This window comes from Peromyscus leucopus, chromosome 4, assembly GCF_004664715.2.
Source record: "Peromyscus leucopus breed LL Stock chromosome 4, UCI_PerLeu_2.1, whole genome shotgun sequence".
NCBI classification, from domain to species: domain Eukaryota; kingdom Metazoa; phylum Chordata; class Mammalia; order Rodentia; family Cricetidae; genus Peromyscus; species Peromyscus leucopus.
Window position 1 is genome coordinate 138,225,926 of NC_051066.1, and position 26,776 is coordinate 138,252,701.

The 26,776-nt window shown below is 42.8% G+C and overlaps 1 protein-coding gene across 11 annotated transcripts in view; it reads right to left on the minus strand.

Moving 5' to 3' along the window:
* Ptprt (protein tyrosine phosphatase receptor type T) overlaps nucleotides 1-26,776 on the minus strand; it is a 1,105,165-nt gene that overhangs the window by 174,600 nt on the left and 903,789 nt on the right. For 6 of the 11 annotated variants that reach the window (XM_028868603.2, XM_028868596.2, XM_028868595.2 and 3 more), the window contains exons 14-15: nucleotides 23,946-24,002; nucleotides 3,843-3,978 (exon numbers count right to left, since the gene is read on the minus strand). In XM_028868603.2, coding sequence (XP_028724436.1) covers nucleotides 3,843-3,978; nucleotides 23,946-24,002 — 193 coding nt within the window. The remainder of the gene's footprint in view (nucleotides 1-3,842; nucleotides 3,979-23,945; nucleotides 24,003-26,776) is intronic. The other 5 variants (XM_028868606.2, XM_028868602.2, XM_028868605.2 and 2 more) reach the window with 1 other exon arrangement.

The following is a 26,776-nucleotide window of genomic DNA, read 5'->3' on the forward strand; positions in this document are numbered from 1 at the left end:
AGCACAACACTGAACTGCCTGAAACTTGGGGGCATAGGATTGGAATAGAACACCCCAAAATGCTAATTTGTAGAGGTTCTTATATGGGACAGGAGTGGCTAATGACAGCATCAACCATCAAGATGTACTGGTTAAGACACAAAAACTTGTGTTTTCTATCTTAATCTGCATTGAAAATATCCAGTGCTCTATGGTATCAGGCTAAAGGACAATCTAGGCTGCCTCACAACCTCTTGCTTGCCTATTTCTTTGGAAGAGACAGTCTAATGACTCCAAAATAAGAAAGGAAAGGGTAAAATGAGCTCTAGATTGCAGAGAGGTACTGGTAATGAGAGTTTCTCATTGTCAGGAGCTCAGAACAGAAAGGGTATGTGCTACTATATGATGGCATGGCATGTGTCGTGGAGCATCCATTCTGGAACATCTGAAGTCTAGATATCATTGGTAGATCCAGAAGCAAAAGAGAAAATAAGGATGAATATTTTGCAGTGAGCATGGCTAAAACCACATTGGAAATCAAGTGTGCAGATTTTATAATGCTCAGATTATGTATAGCTCTACAATCAAAGAAGACTGGTTAAGAGTGACTCAAAAATAATTCTAAACTTTAACTTGAGTCTTTTGGGAACCATAAAAACTTATTTAAACCTCCATTGGCATCACCATTTGGCTTTTATCTCTAAAGATCCTCCTCTCTATTACAACAAGTACATGGAATGATTACAAACATTTGTCATGTTTTGTTTATTTTTACCTTCCTATTTCCCTTTCTTTCTCTTTTCTTGAGTCATCCAAATATAAATTAATCTCTTCATTAAGCTCTCCCTTTCATCCTTTGCAATCCAAGTACATTCTCTGCCTGTTTTGTTAAAAAGGGAAACACCTAGCAATAAGACATGTTGTTTGGAGAGTGAGAAGAGAGCTTTACCATCAATGATGGTGAACCCCCGAGAGGGAGTGTCTGGGGACATCTATGTTTATGGAAACATCTGTGGCTGTAGCCTGGAAAGATCTGAGATGGACTCAACTCAAACTTAGAGACATAAGGAGCAGAAAAAACAGTCACTACATTGATGACCATGGAGGGCAAGGAGATGGCCCTGTCAAGCTCAAACCAGTGAAGGGTATATGATGGCAAGCAGGTGTTTGACCCCTGAGAATCCCTGAACCCAGGAACTGTAGGTAACAGTGGGACTCTGAAAGGATCCTGACACAGGGAACCTGAGCTGGGTTGATTTGCTCATTCTTTTAAACCCTTTCAGGTTGCTATGGGTAGCATATTTGCTAGCAGCAGATTAGTAACAAACTGAATTGAGTAATGTCCCCATATTTATAAATAGAGCTGGAGTCAGAAGAATTCCATAGAAAGAATGAATTCACTGTGGCCTTCACTGTCCTTGAGATATCTCTAGACATGGGGAAACACTGTGGGTTAGTAGGAAGAAGCAGGCCTGTGCTGAATTTCTTTTTTCCCCTTCCCTGCCTTACCTTCTCTTTCTTCCTTTCTCTCCCCTCTCTCCTATTTCTCCTCTATTCTTATTTAGCCCCCATCTCTCCTTCACCTCATCTGTGAATTATTCCCATCAACCAGCAGAAACATGTCCATATACTATACATGCAAGTACAGATCAGCATCCCCAAGCTATACATTGCCATAGGGTCTAAATTTTGCTTTGGGGGGGGTGAAATGGTGATCACATGACACCTGTTGGTTGTGTCTGACAGTTTTATAGACATGAGAGGTGATAAAGATACCCCTGGAAGAGGTTAAAACTACACGGAAGGCTCACTTTCTATGTACTCTCACCCTAGAAACAGAAATCCATTTCTTTCCTCCCTCCCAGAAAAATCACACATTTCAGAAATAGCTGCTGAGAAGGAAGTGAAATTTTTTTCACAAGCTCACAGTCAGTGGTGACGTAGGTTAAGCCAGGCTTTAGAAAGAGCAAAATTGGAAGAACATATCTGACTTACAAATCAGTGGCAAAGAATCAGAAAATTTCAAGATATTCAATTCCATTTAATTGGCCACTTTTCCCATGTAGACATTCCCAGACTCACCTCTGCCTCTAACACATCTGTAAGGCTAAGAAACTTGTCAGTGATCTTATATGTACAGTATGCTTACCACTCCTAGAGAACTCAAAGTATATTCTCTACCTCAGATAATAGCGGTTGATTGACTAGTCCCTGGGACCTATAGTAAGACTATGTTTTATCAGTGATGATGGGATGACAAGGAAGTACTACCATTAGCTTTCTGAAGTCTCTGTATTCCTGATGATAACATGGGACTTTCCTTTCACTCTAGATTTTCTTTTACAATGGGAAAATTAATAGATAGTTGAGAACCTTAACTCTTGCATGGTGGCATTAGATAAAATACATAAATTAAAGGCCAAGTCCTAGCAAGAAGATATCCTGGCGACGAAGAAGACTGGCTGAATCAAAGCCTTACTATGAGAGAGGGACATACAAGGACATACTGGTGGCTTCATGGCTGAGAAAAGGCTGGCAGCATAGATGAAGGTAGCACCACCATTTCTGAGTCATCGGCGACTGGAAATAAGGACATTGCTTTTTGATTTTTTTTCATCATTGGTACTCATGTGACTTTGAGTAGAAGCTAGAGTTGTCTTTGGGGGCATTTAGTTTCTTTTTTTCTGGTGGAAGACAAGTTCCAAAGTGTCTTTCAACTTGCAGATGGTAGAAATTCCCTGATCCTTATCATTGTAGCTGTCCTGAACTCCACAATTAACCAAACCCAGAGCCCCAGTATCAGGCATAAATTTAAAGACTAACATAAAGTACTGTTTGAATTTTGGAAAGATAGGGTTCTTCTTTTTGCTTTTTTGAGACAGGGTTTCTCTGTGTAGTTTTGGTGCCTGCCCTGGATCTTGCTCTGTAGACCAGGCTGGCCTAGAACTCACAGAGATCCACCTGCCTCTGCCTTCTGAGTGCTGGGATTAAAGGCGTGTGCCACCACCTGGCGAAAGATGGGGTTCTAACAGACATTACTATAATATGGATTTACCTGGAAAGTAGGAAGATGGAGGCCATGACTGAAGCCTGTCAGTGAAACTGAGAAGACACAGAAATGGGAAGTAAAGTGTGCCAATACAGTGACAGGTAAAAACTAAACAGAGATGGTCATGAGACCTGTATTATCTTCAATCCTGTGACTATATCTTAAGCAGAGGATGAGGGTGGGAGGTTGAATCTTGGCAGTAAAGGAAGTATTGGTACCCTTGCTTTTATCAGCAATGCAATTTGAAAGAAAATACATACAACATAAGGAAAACTGTATTAGTTGCCCATAGGTGCCCAAGGATAAGCGCTAATAACTGGCTGGGAAGGTTTGGTGAGACATGGTGTAAAAAGGCGTCTCAAGCATAAGAATCTGTGGAGTCTCACTCCTTTGGAGGCTTTGAGAGCAGCATGAGAGGCTGCTCTTGACCAGTGGGTAGTGAGGAAATGCGGGGGAGAAACGGTGAAGCATTCATTATTTTACTGTGTTCATCTGCGTTCCTGGACTTCCCCAACCATCTTGGGGGCATCAGAAATCATACAGAGTAGCTAATTCTGAGAAGACTAACTTCATCATAACCAGACTCCATGACACAACAAGGGAGCAATAGGAATCACTGACCACCTTAAAAGCTGGTCTTCTCAAAGCCACTTGCCAAGGAGGCAACACATGTCTCTCAAGCAATAGCACGAGGAACTCAAGGATCCTATTGGAAAAGTGCTACTGGACAATAATTGACAGAAAAATTGCCTGGCCACATGGTAGTGAGGGGTCATGGGGTCAGCAGGATCTTCTAGGCAGTGCCAAGGCTCACCTCCTTTTGATGGTCAGCATCACACCCAGGAGAATGATGATGAACATGAGGAGGCCAGCGATCACACCTGCCATCTTCACCGTGTTGTCCACCTGCTTCTCTGGCTCCACAGTGTTCGAGTTCTGGGTGGAGGCACCTTGAGAGGAAAGGGGAAGGAGGAAGATGTTAAAAAGGCTCACATGTGACCAGGCAACAGTGACAGTGACAACAGTGTCTACTTATTAAAGCTACCTATGTGCCAGGCACTGTGCTGAGAGCTTCAGATATATTGTTCTATGTGATCCCCTCCTTAAGAGGTTGGGATAAGTCTGATGTCCTCTCAGAGATGAAGAAACTGACATTCTAAGCAATCAGAAGAGTTTCTGATACTTGCCATGTGGGACCATAAGGTTTAATTCATTGTGTTGCTTTGCTATGAGTGTTCAAACCTTGGCTTACCATTCAGTTCTTGGGTTCATAGAATTATGTTTCAGATTATGTAATAAAAATAATAGCTTTATGTTAAAGGAACAATTAAAATCACTGTGATCTAAGGGATCCTTTTGTTTTATTTTTTATAAGAAGCCAACAGTAGGGAAAGAATAGTGGACTAAAAGGAATTGCCTTGGATTCAGAAAACATGATGAATATTTCAATTTTGGCAATTATGTAATACTATATGCTAACTTGTTGGCTCAATCTCTGGTAAAGGAACTGGGCACTTATTATGTCTTTAGGCCTGTGTGGGTGACTCAGGACTCTAACTTGAGCAATCCTCACAGACAATTGCAAAGACAGACATTGTTTTTCTAATTTTATATATGGGAAAAATAAACAAAAAACAAAAAGCAAAAAAAAAAAAAAAAAAAAAAAAAGAAAGAAAGGCCTTGCTAGAAATTGCATGGGTGATGCTAATGTCAGGAGCAAGATCCCCCAGGTTGGTGACTCCAAATTTAGGCCTTAGGGTGAGAAATCTTTAATTCAGCTTCAGAAAGCCCCTAACACCTCATTCCCCATCTTTAAATGACTGTTTTGCTTGCTTCTTAGCAAAAGTAAGTAAGCAAAGAAAGGCAGAGCCCAGCTTCTTCATGTTTACTAAGAATGGAAGGCAATTTCCTGATTTAGACACTCTGGAGGTAGTCCATGGGCTACCAGCATCCTAGGGCAATTTTCTCCTGCTGTCTTTATTTCCCCATTAGAATCACTTTTTTTCTCTTTTTCCTGTGAGGCAGTTTAAAGTCAGAAACACCTTTTTCCAAACTCATCTCTACTTTTCTGCAACATCAGCACCAGTTCATCCTTCATCAGCCAATATACCTTCTGTGGCCTCCTGTGCCTCTGGCAGAGTTTCTCTCTCCTCTAAATTCTGATAACACTTTATAACCCTTTGCACATACCTCACAATCTCTCTTACCACAATGTACTAGTATTATTAGTTGCTTGTTTTCACATCTGTCTTTTCCACTGGTCTGCAAGCTCCTCGCGGGTAGCATTATGCCTCTTTCATCTTAGTTTTCTATGTTAGCACAGATCCTGACTCATAAGAGGGGCTCACTAAATGTGCGTGGTTGTTTGGTATTTGGCTAAAGGGATGATGTCTCTGCCCGCACACATTTGTCCACATGGAACCAAGTTGAGTTTTCTCTTGCTTTCAGTCATGTATTCATAGAACTTAGCTGAGCATTGAATTGAAAGGTTGCTTTTCAACACAGAACTGCGAATCTGACTCCCCAAACTCACTGCTGTTTAAGAGCAGGCCTCCGGCACATTGATACTTCTCAATTTTTATTTATTTATTTATTTATTTTTTGCTTATGAGTGTAGAGTGCATATTCTCTCCGGTACTTTCCTCAAACTTTAGTCAACTTTGGCAAACTGTTTTACTTAGTTGAGCATCCTTGGTGGGAATGGGAAGCCTTCAAGAGTAGGTGTTGTGTCCTTTTCATTGTTACAAAGCCTGTGTCTAGTAAAGAACTTCTCCTCACAGTCACTGTGATGGTTGTGGAATGACAGAAATGTGCAGAGGGCAGAATGATTTATTTATTCATTCAGTTATGTCTTGAGATCCTGTGTGTCCGAGTGCTGGGTCCAAACTATAGTCTCTGTATGGTCAAAAAGTCTTTCCCTAGAAGCAGTTAAAGGTGATATATTTCATTCATTACTTCTACCACATATAGGCAAGACCAACCAACTCACCCAACTCTAGGGCTGTCTGACAAGGTGCCACTATTCTGCAGCCCAGTGACTTCCTGGTGCATGTGGAAATAGCCAGCATATCTTTAGTCAGGGAAGTCTGATATTGCAGAGTGGGGTGTTTCTGAGTGGCTCCTAAGTAGCCTCTGTTTATGAGACTGAAGTTATGATTTCTAAGAAAAAGCTAGTCTATAATATACCAAGCCCAAAGGAAAGAGAGCACCTCAAATCACAAGGCTCCCCAATACTGACAGTGTTTATATTCAGAATTAGAGGAAAGGTTAACTCTAGATCATCGAATCATTGGCAGTATTAAACTTTGCTTAGTACCTGTTCCAAAGTCCTGTTCTAGAGGCTGGGAGTTCAAGGATGAGATCCCATGAGAGCCTCTTCTTTCGTAAGAACCCTGTTGTCACTGGTCTAATAAGATTTATTCCCCACTCCTTAGGTAAGTAAGTATTTGCAAACATTCACCAGTGGCAGGCATCTGGAGACATCGTGATGAGCAAAACAGACACACTCCCTGTCTTCAGAGAGTTTGCACTCACTGGTGTTTATAGCCGTGAGAATATACTTAATAAATCAATAATTAGTAATGGCAACTGTGGTGGCTTGAAAGAAAACGGCCCCCAAATGGAGTAGCACTATTAGGAGATGTGTGTGGTCTTGTTGGAGTAGGTGTGGTCCTGTTGGAGGAAGTGTGTCACTGTGGAGGCAGGCTTTGACATCTTATCTATGCTTAAGCCATACCCAGCGAGACAGATCACTTCCTGTTGACTGCAAGTCAAGATGTAGTAATCTCAGCTTCATCTCTAGTACCATGTCTGTCTGCATGCTGCCATGTCACACCATGAAAATAATGGAATAGACCTCTGAAACTCTAAGTCACCCCTATTAAATGTTTTCCCCATTTATAAGAGTTGTCATGGTCATGGTATTTCTTTACAGCAATAGAAACCCTAACTAAGACAGCAACTTTCAGCTTTGTTAAGGGTCTGGACAGAGAGGCACATGATTCTCTTGGAAAGAGCATAACAGGGAAGTAAGTCACTTCTGGGAGGAAATGGCCAGCAGGTTGAGTTCCAGGGCTGTAGCTAGACAATGGAAGCCCGCAGGAGCTGTATAGCAGACACTCTGGGTCAGGCTGTGTAACTGGCAAGCAACCTAGTGTATGACAGAAATGTAGTGTTAAAGGTGTCAAAAAGCTAAGAAAGATGCTGGAGAGGGAAGCAGGAGCCAGTTCACACATGATACTGTACACTATGATGATGGTTTTGTTCTGTAGCCCAAGCAAAACAGACAGCCATCTAAACACTGTTCATAGGGCAATAATGGCATCAGATTTGTGTTTCCAGCATATCATCTCATCATCTCAACTTCAATGTGGAAACAAAGTGACTTGGAGAAATGAGTTTGGAGATTATTGTAGGCACCCAGACATGATGATAGTCACAAAGACTCAAAAATAGCAGTGCAGATTTGGAGATGTAGTAATAGGGATAATTACCTGAAATAAATATAGTGAAAACTGGTGATAGATGGAGTGAGAGGAATAAAGGGGGGAAATCACAAGGGTGGCAACAGGTTTTGGTTTGCATGACATGGTAGATGATAGTGGGATTTATAGCTTTGAGGAACTGCACAAAAGGGGGGCTAGAGTGAAACCATGCTTGAGTCTAGAGTAATTTGAAATTGAAGGTAGGTAGCTAAAAGTGAGTGTCTAGAGCTCTGGGGGGAAAGTCTTGGCTGTAGATAAAAAAATCAATTCTTAAATATCCATAGATAGTATCTGCAGCATGGGAGTTAATGTAATTACCTAGGAAGGGAATAGCAAGTAAAAGGAGAAGCAGGCCTGGAAGAGACACTTGTAGCTCAGTAGTGTCCAGAGAGTGGGCAAAGGCAGACAAAACTGCATACAGAACATGTGCCTCCAGACAGGGAAAGAAAACCTGGCTGAGTATGGTGTCCTAGAAGCAACAGAAGATGGATTTCCCAAAGCAGGGAATGATTGGCTGTGCCATACACTGTTTCCAGGGTAGGATCAGGTGCCATGCTCCAAAGTAAGTAAAGGTCTTAGTTAAATGTTAGGAAACCTTTGCCCAAAGACCAATATTTTTCTGGTAGGAGTCCCTTCAGCAGTGACCATGACCAATAGTACTCACTTGAGGGCCACAGAGAAGCATCCAGGTTGTGGGCAGTCATGTGAAACGTGACAGCTCAGTAGTTTAGAAAAGTTCAGTGAGTTTAACCAAAAGGCCTCAGAGCTGAAAGAATGAACTTCATGGTGACCATGCTTTTTCTGGTCCATTCAGGCTCAGCTACGACAACAAGAACATGCAGAAAACTCAACTTTCACTTAAGCATTCTCTGAGATAATTTTCAGTAGTCATTAGAGACTTGCTTTTCTGTTTGTAAATGAATGGCATTGGCAATACAAAGGAAATAGACATATGGAAAGAATGACTCTGGGGAAAAGATAAGACAAGATCTATGGGTGACCCAAGAAGTAGAACAGAGGGATAGAGACACGGGAAGTATCAGTGACACTTCTGTTGGCAGTCAGTGTTATGTGCTCAGGGCTGGTACTGTAGATGCTTGGTAATCAGAATGAGAGCTGAGTTCAGAGTTATAGGGAAGCAAAACAGGGCTGGCTTCTCATAGGGCTGCCTACCAAGATGATCATCATTCCATAGGTGCCATGATCTAGGCTGGTAAATCAAAGACTGCCTATCTGACTCAGTGCCCCAGAAATCCAAAGAGGGATATTCCAAGAGGCAGAACTGGAAATTCTCTAGAGAACTGCTTAGCATAAATGTCAGTCCCTAAGACTCAGTCTCTTACTCAGATGACTTCTGTCTTTTAGTCTGGGACTGGGAAAAGGAAGGGGATTTGGCTGCATCTTCTTCACCCTTGGCTTCCACAGGACCCAGCTTGAGCACAATCCAAGTATATCAGAATTGGCAATGCGGCACCAGGTGATAAGTTATCTAATTAGATAAACTTTAAGGCTCTCCTTGAGGCCCCTGTGTGATGTGGTCATCAAAAACAATCTTGTGAACTCAGCTTACTAATTCAGCTGTCTCCAACCTGAGGCTACAGGACTAACCTTGAACCCCAGCCAGCTGTGCCCTCTGAGCTCTGAGTACTCCCAAAGGCTACATTAGTTTTCTCAACGCAGCAGTCATTTGCCTTTTCCCTCTACTCTTTCCTCAAAGCTTAGAGCAGCGGTTGTCAACCTGTGGGTTGCCATGCCTTTGGGATCAAACGACTCTTTCGTAGCCTCACCTAAGACTATTGGAAAACACAGCTATTTAAATTACAATTCATAACAGTAACAAAATTACAATTATGAAGTAGCAACAAAAATAATCTTATGGTTGGGGGTCACTACAACATGAAGAACTGTATTAAAGAGTCACAGCATTAGGAAGGTCGAGAACCACTGGCATAGTCTTATCCCCTCCTAGCCTCAGGCCACAATCTACACATGACTTTCTGTTTTCTAGCTGTCTATTCTTGAATATAGAAACTCAGTACCTAATATAGCGTGCTTAGTTTCTTGGAGGCATCTCCCTACCCTCAATTTTATATCCCTATGTGAGGCTGGGGGCCATGCGTGTCTCCCTCCTGCTTTCTCCAATACTACAAAGCAACTATTTCATTCTGATTTTCCCCAGGACTCCTAAGACCTCTGTTGGCAAGGGCAGTGTTGGTCGATGCTACTCTGTACTCATCAGAACTCTCTGATGAATCTTGTCTAACTATACATTCAACCACCTAAGAGAGATCCCCAGGGGTAAGATAACCCAAGAGATTTTATACGTAGGAAGTGATTCAACAATCAAGATACCAGCATCACCTCAGAGCTTATTAAAATTTCAGACTCACAGGCTCTACCCTAGGACTATGGAAGTAGTGGTTACATTTTGATGAAGTCTCTGTGTGGCTCACAAGCATGGTAAAATTCACAGATTACTCACCTCGAAAGTGCATTAGTCAAGACCAGAATTTTCTATCTAGAGATTCTATTCTGATGAGATTCAATTCTTGCTTTCTGGTCAACTAACAGGTCATTGTAGAAGATGGAACACATTTGATCTCTTTAATTTAGAAGGTCAGAGTGTAGAATTGACTAGGGGACCACATGATGAAACATTTTAATGTGGAAGAGCTACCCACTGGAGCCTGACACTCTGTTTCTCTCATGCTATTATGCAACCACCTCATTTGGATTTTAACCAGGGATTCCCTATCCAATGAGGGTGGAGCTCTTTCACAAAGTAGTGACAGCATGAAAATAGTTGTCATTCCCAAGATCCATTGATGAGGTAGCCTTTCTGTGTTTGCTGGCTCCTACTCTACCACCTGTTCTGACTTCCTTGCAATCCTGAATGCTTTCCAAAGCCATCACCATCTTAAAAGTCTGCATATTCATTGGACCCTAATCTTTCTTTCACCGTCATTTGACATGGCTTCCCCATCTTAACTTGGGTGTCCCTTAACTTCAGTGATGTCTATACTCTTGGTGCGAAATCCTCCTGTCATTCTTATAGTTCTGGGACTTCTATCCTGCCCTGTCACTTCCCAGGTTCCTCACAGAGGCAGAAACCGTGTTACCCATAGTAAAAGGAGCTTTCCAGGGGCATAGTGTGTACCTTATTGAGCATACAGGACTACATGAACTTGGTGCCTCATTTGATATTGAAATGCTATGGTTTTATGATACTGGCTCAAATCAATGCGCTTCAAATAAATCCTTGACATTCATTGCTAACTAGTCAAGTGACCTTGATCAAATCAATGAAACACAATGTGATTTAATGTCCTCCTTTGTAAAAATTGAGAGAAAATCCTAAAATCTCAAAGATTTTTCTCAGTATCAGGTATTGCTTGACAAACTCTGCACACATGCCATGTCCTGATGTAACAATTCGGGAACTGGTTTCAGGTGTCTGTAAGCTTTGGGACTAGAGGCTGGGGCCACACCTCCTTGCAGTCTGCTACCTGGCTTTATCCAAGCCCTTAGAATGAAGCTAGGCAGAGTCCCCATCCCCAGAGTGATGCACTTGACTCTGCTCAGACAGGCAGGGCCCACATCAGGCTTACATCTGGATGACTTGATGGCAGCAATAACATAATTTGGCAACAAGGGATTAATGATTCACCCTCAAAGCACTCTCACTGGCATCGGGCCCAACTGCTTAGCTGTATGTACTTCAGAGAATTGTCCCTGTAAAGATATGCAGCAAAAAATAGAAAGCACAGATGAAGAACATCTAATTGCAATTGATAAAACCCAAGTAAATCCCAGTGGATGGATTCGTAACCCATGCTGGTGATCATTGCTGACGGTAAAGAAAGGAGGCTGGCTCTTAGGAATGCAGTTCCTAAAAGCTGCACTCTTTAAAACACACAGTGGCCTCTCAGCTATCCAAGGGCATATTATCCCCAGTGTGGCTTATCTCAGGCAAATCTTACTGTGCTGGCAGTTTACCCCTGTCTACTTAATGACTTCTTTTGTTGAAGAGTTTCTCTGTCTTTACTTTGGCTTTGCGTGTATCTGGCACCCAGCAGCGAAAAACCTTTGAAACCCTCACTCTGAGCCACTACCACTATGCCAGGGAAGGTTTTAAGCATAGCAGGCATCTCTGATTATGGATGTTTTGCCAAGTGGAGACAACAGGGAACAGATAAGGAAGCTGGGTAACTTCCCGGCTCTGCTAAAGTCAGGTATGCACTATATATGCGCTTGACTTGGCTGGAAGTGAATTCTCTAAACGATAGGCTATTTTAAGATGGAATTGAAGTCCAAGATAGGAAACAAGTGGGGGAGAGAGCATCTGGCTACTTCATTAGATTCAAGCCTCTAGACTTTACAAATTGCCTCCCAAAGCATTCAAAGTATTTGTAATTGTGATCATGAACTACTTTGGCAGCCTTTGAGGGTAGAAATTGTGGTGAACAGGAGGGGAGCGGGAAGCCTGGGGAGAAACAAATGTTATTGCAGACTTTTTTTTTTTTAAATGAAAAAGATGTGTATTTCAGATATTTTTTTCGATAGTGAGTGTGATGTTGATGCAGGGGAAAAATATAGACTAGATGATTAAATCAGGTTCCCCCAACCCTTCCTACTCATAGAGGGAAGGGATGATAATTAGAAACCAGTACACATTCCACGTCAGTCAGCAGCCAACCAGGCTGAGTGTGTGATCCCAGATTCTACTCCTTGCTGCTTTTGAGAGTTATCAGAATGTATAAATCTGGAGAATGTCTACTACTGTGTTTTGATTTAGCAAAGTCAGGGCTGCAGTGAAGAAATACGGTTGGCTTGTATAACAGCTACATGTTACGCTGGGGCTTTCCAGAAGATGGCAACGTAAGAGTCGTTAGGAGCAGCATTCATGACCATATGTAAAACACTAATATAATTAACTATAAACTGGGTGGTCGAGTTTAAACTACAGTCATGTGTTAAGCCTGTTACCTCTAATTCCCTCTTTGAGCCTTACAGAAACTCTGAAGCAGATTCTGCTATCATTTCAAAGATGGTGAAACCGAAGCTCAAAGAGATGAGGTGACAGCAGCTGCCAGCAGAGCCTACAAAACCTGGAAGTCGGATGCTAGAGTTTCTTCTTGTGAAACTGCTACACTATTCTGCCACTTCTTGACTAAATAGGGAGAGAGCTTGCTCAGCCCCAAACTGGCCGTTTTCCCTCAGATACCTAGAAGCTAGAGGGAAATGAGTATTAAGGAAATCAAGAATCTTATTTCAACCAGCTAGATAAAACCAACTCTGTATAAATACCTGCCATAGGTATTTATATCTGTCCCCACTGGGTCTGCCACCTGCTGTACCAAGCAATTCCATTTCATACTTGCCTTTGCTTGAAGATTTTCTCTTTGTGCCCTCCAACCAGCATACCTTATTCTAATATCCAGGGGATTGATGAACATGTCATGTGAACCTTGTTATATGAGCTAAATTATACAGGCTTTGCTCAAGTGATATTTAAACCTGACCTTTTCAACTTAACTTCTCTTTTTCTTTTCACTTCCCTTGTATATCAACCACCATTTCAAAGTGCCTAATATTCTGAGTTTAGTTTCATTATTAATCTCTGGGCTTTCTTACTAAAACCTTTCTTGATATTTAGCAACCAAAGCACCTCATTTTAATTCCATAGAGAGACATGTTAGCTCAAGTTTAGGTGAGTACTTTCTGTGTTGTTTCCAATACCCATTCTTTGATGTTGGTGTCTTTTTTTTTATATTGCTGTCTGCCCTCCCCCACACCACAGAACAGAACCTCCTCACTCAGTGGATTGGGTTGATAATGGAGTACTTAAGAAGGATTATTCTATTCTTCTTTCAAATGACATCACCTAAGATGTTTTGCAAGTAATAAATAAATTGCCTCAATTCATCATATGACAGTAATTGCATTTAGCCAAGATTTAACTTGGAGTCAATGTCAGGTAGCTGGAAAACACCACAGAGACACAAGTTTTTCACAGATAGCTCTACCCTTGCTGCAGAAAGTAATTTAATAAGTCCTGAGTTAAGTGTAAAGAAGATGCACATTTCTAATATCACACACTCCTTCAACATTACCTAGCCAGTCCTAAGAGGTTAAAAGTGACTTCATCATAGCCTGTACAACTAAATCTGCTAAATAGTGCTGACAGAGGTGCCCTCATTTTCAGTCTTAAATGGAGGTTAGCACCCTGTGAGATGAGGATCACTTTAATTGATTGTTTGAAAGCCCTTTGGCCACTCAAATAAATTGTTCCCCCAGTGCTGATTCTGCTTCAAGCCATGCATCTCCTGACTTCGTGTTTCTAGGTGGACTTTGTTTTGCATAATGAATGTTTTCCACAGGTCAGATTCTAACTTAGTTGTGAGTGGCTCTATAAGATGGTGCAATGAGGTAGGTCCTTAAGAGACTCTCTTCTGCATGCAAGAAAGATCACAAAATATTTTTCATGTATTAAAATTCAGCACCTGACTTTCTTAAAAGTATTCATATGCAGTGGACTCTGTACATTAGCATGATTGAAACACCCCTAGCAGAGCAAGGGCTGGGAATACCTTATATCTCCAGATGACTTCACCTGTTCTTTTGAGCTCCAGAGAGGTCTAGCCTACGTGCATTGCCAGGACCCAGGAACAAATTTAAAGAATAGATTTGATCTGCTGTCAGAACAAGACCTTAAGCTAAACTACAGTTGGGTACAAAGCTGTTTCCAAAATCAGGAAGAAGATACACTTTGTAAACTAGGTTTAAAAAGATCAAGTCACAGTCAAGGTTAACAATTAGGATGTAATGAAGGGGGGCTAAATCCAAAGCAGGGATTTAGGGTCAGACATCAGCCTTTGGCTTAGATTTAGGATCTGGCAGTCTGTATCCATGGAGAGAGGTCAAATGATGTCTAGAGTTATGCTTTGACCTTGATCAGAAACAAAATTTAGATCGGGGTCATGGACTTAGAGTACTCAAGTGAACTCCAAGTGGATTATACTCATTAGCACCAATTCAACACTCAGTCATAGAGGAGAGGTCCTAGACATTTCCTGGACATGGTCTAACCTGAGAGATGCTGCAATTATAGCAATGATAGTAGGTACTGTGAGGTGCTGGACTTGAGAGTTAATGAAGAAATAATCCTGCCATCATGGAGCTCACTTCTTGGTAGAAAAGGAACTTGTAAACTGAAAATGTTCTCACGTACTGGATGCTCACACAGAAATATGTCTCGGAAGACTGCATGCACAGTTCTGTTTATGCAAAACTAGACTACACACTTGATTTCCATATGTTGTCTGTGCTGTGACACACATGGCAGGCAACCCTGCCACAGTCCAGCATCCTCTTTCTTCTCCCCACACTGGTATCCTGTGGTTCTACAAGAACTGCCTCTTGCTTGCAGAAATCTGTGCATTGAACCATGGAGACCAGAGGGTTCAAAGCCATGTAGCTATCACCAACAGAGAACCCACAGCCTGCACTGGGGATTAAGAATATAGTGTGAAGAACAGATGTAGGAGGGAACCCACATTCTTTAGGATGCCCTGCAGCAAACCAGTAGTCCCTTTAGACTTTCTCAGGCAGCTGGTATGAGAGAGCACACTGCCACAGTGAGTTGGCTATAATTCTTGCTATGCAATTGAGCATGGGCCCAGGGCAACTGTGCAACAAGTGAAGTCCTCCTAGGATCAGTGTAGGACAATTCAAAAGCCAGCCAGGAATGGTGTGTAGGCTTTATAACCTCAGGGCATGGAAAGCAGGTGACCTATGCCTTGACTGTGAAGCAAAGGCTGAGGCAGGGAAGAGCCAACAGCAAATCCCATGACTAGTGACACATGGAAGGCAGAAACTACGCCAGAAAGGTAAGGGTCAGAGCCATGGAGTGTAGACTAGTTTAGTCAAATGTATAATATAACAAATTAAGGTACACCAGAGAAGAGATGGGTAGGTCACAGAGACTTTCTCAGATATTGATGCTTGGTTGTGATCTCTTCACAGTGGAGATCTCTCCACTTGGGATTCAACCATAGACCGCTGCCCCAAGCTCAAGTTCATGGTGTTGATAAGCATATGAGCTTCTATAGCTGTGGTAACAATGTGGCAGCTTAAAACAACATATATGGATTCCTACACTTCCAGAGACTAGAAGTGCAAAATGGACATGCCACTAGGGACACATTTCTCAGAGATCAGGAAGGCTTTTCTTCATTTCTTCTCATTCCTGGTCTTCAGTCCTGGGATTCCCTACCTTGAAGATGGACGACTCTAGCCTAGACTATCATTGCACTGTTCTTCCTGAGTGTGTCTTCATGTGATGCTCGCCTCTTCTGTCATACTAGCTTAAGGTCTACTTTCTCACTTCACTTTAACTAATCACATTGTGGAGCTATTTCTTGCTAAATAAATATATGCTCACAGTTACTGGGAGTTGCCTCTTCGACATATCTTTTGGGAGACACAATGTGACATACAACTTAGTTGAGTCATGATGCTACAAGCAACCCATTGATGGGACGCAGACAGGATAGGGATCTTAGAAATTCACTAAGTAAAGGGCAAACACTGTCTGAGGTCACGCCCACTGACAGTACACCAAGAGAGAAGAGAGAACTTCTTGCTCAGATACAGTCTAAAGAGAATATAGGCCTTCAGGACAGTCAACATTCCCTGGTTTCCTGCCCGAACAGCATTGCAGGGTGCACTGGGGACCTAGGCTCCCTAAGGCTCTTATTTAAAAGCAAGTTCTTTTTTTTTTTTTTTCTCTAAACAACTCCAGACAAATTGGTCCCTCAAGGGATGATTGTGCTACCTGACTCAGAGGGGCAGGAAGTGGGAAAAGAGACAAAGAAAGATCTGCCAGCTGGGGCAGCTTAGTCCACATTATGCCTCTGCAACATGAAGTTTTCAGTAGGCATTAGAGGGCTTGAAGAAGAGAGAAGGTACCCTGAAGGGAGGGAGAAATCCATAGCAAGGATTAGAGGAAGTGTGAGCAGGATCAGAGAGGGGAGCCAGAAAACAGGCAGCATGGAATTCAGATTAGCTCAACTCACCCAAGCGAGGGTGATAAACCAGCAAGGAACAGGGGAGCAATTGTTGAGATTCCAGTCAAATCCACCATGAACATGTTTTCCTTTTTTCTAGCCTTTGAATCATGGCTTTTAAAAATGGGAACACTGAATCAGTGTGTTTTGGATGAAAACAGATCTATTCCCTTCCCCCAAAGGATGGGCGGGAATCCAGCTCTTCTCTTAGTAGAGGCTGATGAGAGCAGAGGTGTGCCTAGAGCGGTGGGAATGGCCGATGCTGGTCACACTGACACTTCAAGTCTCTCCCCATGCCTCTGCTCACACATGACTTCTTCTGAAGCAGCCCTGTGCAAAGCCAGGGAAGACTTTAGGCTCAGCAGGCCCAGGCCCAGCACAATTGGGAGGCGGTATACTGGGCCATGAAGAGTTCCTAGTAGGCTGAAAAATCAGTGCCCAGGGACTCACAATGGTTCTCATAAAATTGGAAAAAACCATGTTGGGTAAGATGTATGAAGTGTCACCGTGTAGAGGCAGAAAGAGGGATGGGAGGACATAGTACACTGTGTCTGGCATATGCTCTATCAGCCTTAACCTCTTACCCTTTGATCTGACTGAGGGTAAGAGCATGAGGCTAAAAGCAAAACCACTTGCATATTTGCTGAGAAGAAGGAAACAGTTGACCGAATCCAAGCAGCTCCAAGATAAGCTTATGCTATGGGTTGTGCCAAGTTGAAGCAGAACACTCACTCAGGGCTGGAGGCAGCCGACCATTTCCTGTAGATTCTGAGATAACAGGCTTTTCAGAGCTCCCACAGGTTTAGACAGACAGACCACAGGAGGGCATCCCAGCAAAGGAAGGCAGGAGGTGAGAAAGGAAAGTACTTATGTGACCGGTATGGAAGAGATAAAAAGAGCAAAGGAGGAAATACAGTCAGAGAGATGGAGAAGGCAGAGACAGGGTGTCCATCCCACAGTGCAGGGGAAGCTGGGGGCATGTGTTAATCAGGATCTGACTCTTCCTTTTGAAGGATCGCTTGGACATCTGTGGGGAGGACACACTGGAAGAGGAGGAATGGGAAGATAGCTATACCAACCAGGAAGCCATAGGACTAACTTAAGTAAGACTTCAGTAGTCCCATGCATGAGCACTGCAGAGAAGAAAGAGAGAGAGACCCAGGAGCCATCCTAGAGACAGCATCAGCCAGACGTGATGGCAGATATCAAAGATGGAGAAAGAGAGAGGAGATGGAGAACACTGGGTTTCTGAATCTGAATTTGATGGTGGTTTGAGTACAAGACTGTGGCCTGATTTCTCCTTGGCCTGACGGAACTATCCCATGAGTGAAAATGGTGTCATGAAAACCTCAGCCATAGATGTTCCCCAACAAACCACTGTTTTGAAGGCAGAATAAGCATTTGGGTGCTACTAGAGAGAACTCTGTATGTCTTGTCTGGACAAAGTCTACATATTCAGTTGAGAGGTTGGTAAAAGAAAATGCAGCAAAAATAAGGGGCCAACTGCCTTGTTTCTTGTCATACTTTGAATGGACCATGACTAAAGACAGTGTCTGGTTCACTTTGCATCAAGTTCTGGAGTCACACGTGTGGCCTAAGAGCAGAACCAAAGAAAGCCCTCTGCACTCAGCATCCCTGACTGGCTACTGGGGTCTCATACCTTAACCTGCAGGCACAGTCCTGGTGTATGCTGATAGCAACTAACAAACATGTTGAATGGAGGGGTGTGAGGTCCAAGGGATCTTAGCACTGTGTCTCCTTAGCTCTTTGTCCTCACCTTGCTCTGGGTTGTCACAGCAGCTGGGCTTGCTGTGCAATTGGGTCCAGCCTTTTAGCTCTATCTCAGCTTCATTATGTGCCAGGATTTATGGATGCTATTTGGCCCTTCAGATGCCTCTAGCTGGAGGCCTTGGTAGTCACTACCTCCTTCCCTATTCTTCACTTGTCCCAGAAATCCTTGCTGTTGCCTGGCCATAGCTGCTGCTTGCCCATTTGCCTGACCCTTTCTGGGTCTCAGTTTCTTCGTCTATAAAACGGGTTTAGGTTTTCATAACAGCAATGTATGTGTAAGATAATGGAGACTATCTCCCTTGTTCTCTCTACAGCTAGGCAATGCTAGTATTTCTGTTCCGCAGGTAAAAAAATGGAGCAACAGCTCTGAAATCATGTGGCCTTTGAGACACAGCCCTGAGTCACTCTGATGGAGCATCTCCAGGACTTGGCTCATCATAGGTGCTCACTAAGATTGGCAGATGGTGTGGTAAATAAACTTGGACTGCGTAGAGAGGCCTGGGTTTGAATCCTGGTACCATACTTTCCAAGTTCTGTGATTTTTTTTTTTTCTTTTTAGTCACTTAAGTTTCAGACGCCTGAGCTGTAAAACCAGAACAGCACTTGACTTGGTAGAGATTTGGGAAGTTTTACATGAGCTCATAAAGTGAAATGCTGAGCATTTCCCCATAACATGTATGAAGCATGGGACATACATTATTCACTTTATTGCTTTTTTTTTAAATCATACTGTCAGATTTTTTTGATACCATTTGCCCCCAGAACTCTCTGGCTGGTCTCCAAAGCTGAGATGTCCCCAGAGCCTGCCCCTCCTTTCCTCACCAAGCACCATCCAGAATGGTGAGTATTCAGCATGCAGCTTCACCCAGCTCTGCCTCCGGCTCCTGCTCTCATACCATCTGTTGGCTGCCACCAGCGGCATGAGCTCCATGGGTGAGCTGTCTCGGCCTCAGGGGTTTCAAGGCTGCAGGGCCCAGGCAGTGACTCTAGGAGGTGGCTGTTATGTCTCATTGTCTTTATTCTACCCACAGCTCTTTGAACCTAGGTTTAGGGTGTTCCCGAAATGCCATTATTCTAAGGGCTGTTGCCGAACACCTCCAATAAGTATCATTAGAAACTGAATCTTGTCACATAGCAAGGTCCCAATGAAGAAACAATAGTAATAGCTTTAACATGAGGTACACAGAAAAGAAATGAATGCCAAGGGAGGTCTAGCCAGCACCCTCTCAGCACCTCCTAGCCTTGGCTAGGGCTACATCCATGTCTCCAGTTGTACCTCATCATGACTAGACCAGCCAGACCAGAACTCAACTGCATGACTTCTGACTTTACAAATGGGGAATCTGGGCTTAACAAAAGTGGGGTGATTTTCTCAAGGTCCCCCAGTTTTAACAAATATATTTTGGGCTTCAGAAGAAGTCTTGGGCTAAAGTCCTTCTTGTGGACAAATTAACAATGGGCATTGAGCATGGCCAAGGCAGCAAGAGCAAAATGTTATTGGAGATCGCCTTTAATTCCTCCACTCTGGCCTCCGGCTGGGTACTGCCCATGTCCACCTGGGTGTAGAGACAGAAGCCTCAATGAGATAGAGAAGGGTGGAGAAATGAGGCATTCTTTCTGTACTGGTGGGGCTGGAATAGATCAAGTTCTTTCAGGTGAAATGTTAATGGACTAGTTAGTTGTCCACTATAGCCTCAGGTCAACCTTCTAGAGAAAAATGTCCAGTCTTGGCCAGGGAAGCTTTGCTTCATTTTTCTCCATGGAAACTTCTCAGACCTCTACTTAATATGTCCCCACATGCACTTTGAACAACCAAACATATTGCCAAATATGGAGAAACACCCCTTGGGGTGTGGCCTAACAGGACACGAATAGTTATAGAACCTGGACTCTCTTGATTTGCTCCTTTGCTCCCTTAAAAGGGATCAAGAAGATAAAGGCACATTTCAATCTGTACATTTGTACTGTCCCAAATGGTCCTCACTAGGCCAGGTGTGATATCATCCCACACTCTGAATGGGATCAAGGAACTGAATTTTAAGGATATTTTATTTCAATTATTTTAAAATTTAAAATGGATGCAATGAAAAGCATGTATATTGTTGAATATAATTTCTCTCTCACTGTGTGTGTGTGTGTGTGTGTGTGTGTGTGTGTGTGTGTGTGTGTGTGTGCAGTGTATATGGTATGTGTGTACCTGGTAGTGTCAGTGCGTGTAAATGTGTGTGAAAGGTTGTACTTACACGGGTTTCTTTGTAGAGGCTGGAGGTTGATATTGGTGTCTCCCTCAACTGTCATTAATTAAGTTTTTTTTTTTTTTTTTTTTTGAGACAGTGTCTCTTTGGAATCTGAAGTTTCTAGATTCAGCAAGTTTAGCTAGCGATTGAGCTTCAGGGACCTACCTATCTCTACCTCTTACTGCTGAGATTATGGGAGTGAGCTTCTCCAATCAGGTTGTCATCTCAGTTCTGGGGACACAAATTCAGGTCCCTGTGCTTGCGTGGAAGGCTCTTTCCTGACTAAGCCATCTCCTTTGCCTTCAAGTTTTGTCACTTTAGTATTCCTTTCACTTTAACTGTTTAAAACACAGCATCTGAATTGAGACACTCTAAATGTAAAAAAATATCAGCTATCAAGTGGTACAAAAACAAGAATGTGAAATATCTTCCATTTAATAGTTTTGTAAAATATTGATTACTTATTAAATGGTATTTGGGGCATGTTAGATGAAATAAGTTATATTATTAAAATCAATTTCAAGTTTCTTTTATTTTCATAATGGAATTTCAAACATTAGAAATTATATCCACCAATCAAATTATATTTCTATTGAACAGTGATGCTCTGGAGCTTTTAAAAAGCTATTTGTAGAGGGTTATTTTGTTCCTTAGGGGACATCTGAGAATGTCTGGATATATTAGGTTGTGACAATTGGGGTTGACATGCTAATGATCTTGTGGGTAGAGGAGGGAGGTTCTCTAAACATCCCACAGCACATAGGTTGGACTGCAGCCATAGAGAACAATCCAGCCCCAGAGGTCAACTGTACCATGGTCAGAAGCCTTGGTCTGGAGCAGGGATTCCTTGATGGGAAGCCTAGTGGTTCAGGGACACCTAAAGAATTAACTGGGCTGAGACACTCACACACTGATAACACCTAGTTCTTTTAATTAACCCTGGAGTTAGGACTGATTAACCCCACTTCTCCACATGAGGAGATCAAATTCAACAAAGAGTAACTTACCCAGATCACCAGACCAGAAAGTGGCAGAGTTGAGAGCTGAAATCAGCCTCCACTCATCGCAAAGCCTAGGCCATCCATATTAAATCGCATGGCTGTGCATATCACCATGCTGGAGCAGCTATGGAAACAGCCACCTGAACTTATAGTCCAATATCCCCATCACTCATACCCAGGCGGTTATTATTTACATCAGCTATTATTGCCACCAGAGAATGGGCATTAACAAAAGCACCCTTTGAAAGGACAGCATGCTCTGAGAAAAAACTCACAGGCACCTCACCCATCAAACGAAGCTGGGAAACGGGTGGGAATAAATGGAGCACAATAAAATAAACCTGTCAGAGGAGGAACATTCAGATGCCTCAGAAGGCGAAAGGTAAGAACAAATGCTCCTGGTATGGGATTGGCCCTGTTTAAAGAAAACATCATCTCACTGTTTGACTTGAATAGAGCCCAGAGAACAATGGCCAGCATAAATGGAATTGCTCATACACACTCCAGGGAGGCACTGTTGCCCCATAAATCCGGTTTGGGGACAGTAGCGAGAGTCACTTCCCTCTCATTGCCTTTGAGCATGCTCTCATCTGTCTATCTGTGACTTGCCTCTCTTGAGGAAGGGTGAGTTTAGTGGGCCTATTTTAGAGAAGGGTGGGAACTGCCATTTTATGAAGACCTACTATGGGCTGCCAGTGTGTAGGGTGTTCTGCAAGGTTACTAAATTCAATCTTCAATATGACGGTATGAAATAAACATGATACTTGGCTTCCAAGGTAAAAATAAGCCTATCAGGTATGTTAAGTGTCTGTATCAAGGAGGGGTGAAGATGAGATACTTACAGTGTTGCCAGGGACACACTGAAATGTGCTGCTTTACGGCAATACAAATAACGGGCCCAACACAGTGCAACAGTGGATGCTACCGAGGCTCTACCCACATCTCCTTTATTTGACTGGTGTATTTACTCGAAGCTACTGTAGATGTTGGCTGTAAATGGCTCATAGATACCTCCTACTCTGGAGAAGCTATCCACTTCTCTGGAAGGCTGTACATACTTGTGACAGTGCATGGTGATTAACACAAGGGGCCAACCTATGTAACAACCATATTCCAGAGACACCCTAGCCCCAGGGTTTAACTAACATGGGCCACACATTGTCCTTTGTCCTATCCTATATCTATCTCCTTTATGTCTGAGCACATCTCTCAATAGATAATCTGCACAAGAATCCCCATCACAGGGTCAAGTGATGTTTGGGAAGGGGGTGGAGCAGATGAAAGGGCTCACATTACCCTTGACAGCTACACTTTATTTCCCACCACTATTAGCAGATCAATCAGTGATTGGGACAGGCAAGAACTTTGATAAAGACTGTGGGTGAATATGTGAAATCTCTCAAGAAGCTTTCTATTGGTCAGAAGGGGACTCTTGAGGAAGGAGAGGTGTGGTTAGCAGGTTATCTTTCCTTCCCATGTTCTGAATGGGCACTGGCTTTTAATGGGTGGATTCTGTATCTTTTGAATAACTGTGTCTATTTCTGTGAAATGAACTCTGCCTATGCTGTGTTTGAGGGAAAAGCCTTTCATTTGTACCAAACAAATACTTACACTAGGTTGGGTATGTCTGTTCCAGCTTCTTTGACATTTATCATCTTGTTTAGTCTTAGAATGAAATTTCAGAGGAATCTGAATATGTAGAGTTCATAAAGCCAATATATGTTCCCAAAGAGACAAGTACTATTATTCCTTCTTAACAGAAAGGAAATGCGGGACCAGTCACATCTAAAGGATGTACTAGGGGCAATGGTAGAGCTGAGGTTTTGATCAAACCTACTCATTCCTTAAGAACAGCCTGTTAGGTCAACTTTCTCCCACCCTCAGACGACAACTCAGTTGCCATTTATCCTGTGAAAGAAACATTTCTTTAGTTCCAGGTGTGTGTGTGTGTGTGTGTGTGTGTGTGTGTGTGTGTGTGTGTGTTTGTGTGTGTTTTACACTTCTCTTTAGCATTAGTAAGAATTGCACATTTATTTTTATCAATGAGCTAAGGCATCAGAACTTGTCTTTGTTGCTTGTTATTGTATTCCTCAGTACTTAGAACAATACCTGGTACATAGTAGGTAGAATGGGTGAATGGATAAGCAGAGGGATGTATGAATAGGTAGATGGAGAGAATGGTGGTTAGATGGATGAATGAATGGATAGGCAGGTAGGTGGGTGGGAGGATGTGGTGAAAGAACTGTCAGTTCATCTCTGTGCACCTGGCCTGGAGAACCCACAGAGCATGGGCCATGGGCCATTCCCTCCCTCCTGCCCAGGGCTCTGGTGATCACCTGTGGTGAGGAGGCAGAGTGGAGTCCCCGGGGTCACCTGGGCGCTGCCCATTGGTGCTGACCACAAGGAAGCCAATCCCCAGGCAGCATGCAGAAGAGAAGGAGAGAAAGAAACACACATGAACACATGTGGTACAATGAGCAAGACTGTAATTCTTCTGGCTCTAAAGAGCTCGTACTGAACAACAAAAGAACATCATGATTTATCAAAACAGGGGCCTGAAATAGATTTTTCTTAAAAGATAAAAGAGTAAGAGTCACCATTTATCAAGCAGGCATGACATATCATGTACTCTACCAAGTACCTCGGGTACAGTGTTCCTAAGAAATAGGACAACTAGAAAGGTCAGTGGCATTACAAATGAACCTGTCATTTCTCCAACCAAACTGCATCTCCCCCAATCTTTCTAGCTTTTGTAAATGGTGCCACCACTGGGTAGAAATAGCATCTCTGGGTAGAAATCTGAGTGATTACCCTCACCCCTATTAGTAAGGGTGTCCATCTTCTATCCTTCTTTTACATGACTTCCCATTTATAACTGGTGACCATCTCTTACTGATTCTACTCCAGAAAAGCTCACCAAGATGCCCCCTTCTCTCCAGTTTCAGTCCTACTTTCTCCAGCCGTTCTTACATTGCGTTTGGATCATTTAAACAGCCTCTATGGGCTCACTGTTCTGGTCTTCCTTCCCTCCTACTGAGTCGCTGCCATTTGATAGAAACATATCATCATCCTCGCTGCCTTCACAGGTAAACCTCAAAGTTCTCAACATAGCTCACAGACCATCGGTGATGACTTCCCAGCTTTCCTTGCCATAGTCATTCCTCTATACTCCCACCACCCTATTCTCTGCTCAGCTGCCAGCATGTAAACACATTCCCATGATGAACAGCCCTGGCTGCTTGTCTATAGACCATGCCTGGGCCAGTCACTCATAAGGCACGGATTCCTGCCTGCCTCTTCCCCTGGGAGACAACTGCTAACCTATCAGGAATCAGCTTGGATCGTCCCTCAAGGGTCCTGCATTTGCAGCAGATACGTCTCCTTTGTCTTCCCATAATATCCTAACATTTCCTTCTCATTGCAGCAACCTCCTCCTATTGTGAGTGGATGCTTTTCCCTTAACCCTGTAGTCTCCTTGAAGGTAAATGCTGTGTCTCATTGACTACTATGTTTCTGTGGCTCTCTTCTGCACCTGGAACAGAGTAGGTACTCAATGAATATTTGTTGGGTAAATGAATGAATGAAGAAATGGTGACTCAGAAATTTTACAGCTTGAAAACAGTAACTAGCAGAGGTTGTATTCAAAACCTGGTTTGTCTAGCTTTAATGTCCCTCCAAGTGTCTAAAGAAAGTGATACAAAAATCCCAGCAAGTATTACACCCTCAGTCACAGACTACAATGTTCCCTGGTCATTTATCAGCAAAACTGCACAAGATCTTTATTCAAAATGGTGAGAGTGATGGGGTATCCCAGACCAAGTGATAAACAAAAATATATTATTTCTAAAATGATACAAGAGGCAAGCTTGATCAACAGCCAGTCGACAACTATAAAAGTTAACTACCCATGCACAGTGATCATAACACTCTGTTCTGAAAGACATGTGAAGTTTTGTCCTTTCCAAAGCACTTTCTAAGTCAGTGGTGAGTTTGTGGTCCAAGTCTGGTATCTATGCTATTTCTGGTGTAGGTATATGGTAAGAATGGTTCTTAGATTTTTAAAGTGGCACAGGAAAAATATGACTAATATTTTGCAGTATGCTCTTCTAATTAGCTTTCACTGTCAACATGACATAACCTAGAGTCAACTGAGAAGGGAGTCTGAATTGAGCACTTGTTCAGATCAGAACAGCCTATGGACATGTCTGTGAGGGTTTTCTTGATTGTTATAGATGCAGGAGGGCTCAGTCCTCTTTGGGCAGCATCAGTCTCTAGGCAGGTGGTCCTGGGTTATATCAGAATGCCCGCTAAGGATGAGCCTGCTAACAAGCAGTATTTTTCCATGGTCTCTGCTTCAAGTTCCTGCTTTGGCTTTCTACAATGATGGACTGTAACCTGTAAGCTGAAACAAACTCCTGACCCAACTTACTTTTGGCCAGTGTGTTTTATCGCAGCAAAGAGATAAAACTACAATTTATATGAAAATTATATACATTCAAATTTTTCATTCTCAGAGCTTTATTTTAATACAAATGTCCTCCTATGTATTTCTACAATTGCCTTTGTGATTTGGTGACAAATCTGATAGGGAGGAGAAAGATCTTAAAGCCTACAAAATTGAAAATATTCACTAGCTTGCCTTTTATAGAAAAGGTTGCTAACCCCTGTTCTAAGTGATTATTTCCTATTAGTCTGTTTTCCTCCCAGCCCCAGGAGGTGGGTAAGACAAGGTACTGCTGACCTCATATGTCAGAAAAAGACAATAGACTGGGGAAGACAAGACTCAGACTTCTATATAGCCTCCATCAGCAGTCTCTTAACTGTTCTTTCTGCAGCCTAGCTCCTACCTTAGTCCATCTTCTCCATTCACTGCTGAGCTGCAGCAGCTAGGGTACCCTCCTGAAAAAAAGAGTCTGCTTAAGCATTCCCGTCCAGGACTCCAGGACTCTCACTGGACAAAGAGAGGGGGAGGGAGAAGGAGAGGAGGAGGAGAAAGAGAGAGAGAGAGAGAGAGAGAGAGAGAGAGAGAGAGAGAGAGAGAGAGAGAGAGAGAGAGAGAGAACCACCAATGGGGCTATATTTAGTGCAGAGTGGCTTTGCATGATACTTGTGTTTATATGGGGAGTATGTGTGCATCAGTGCAGGCACTCTTGAAGGCCAGAGGCAT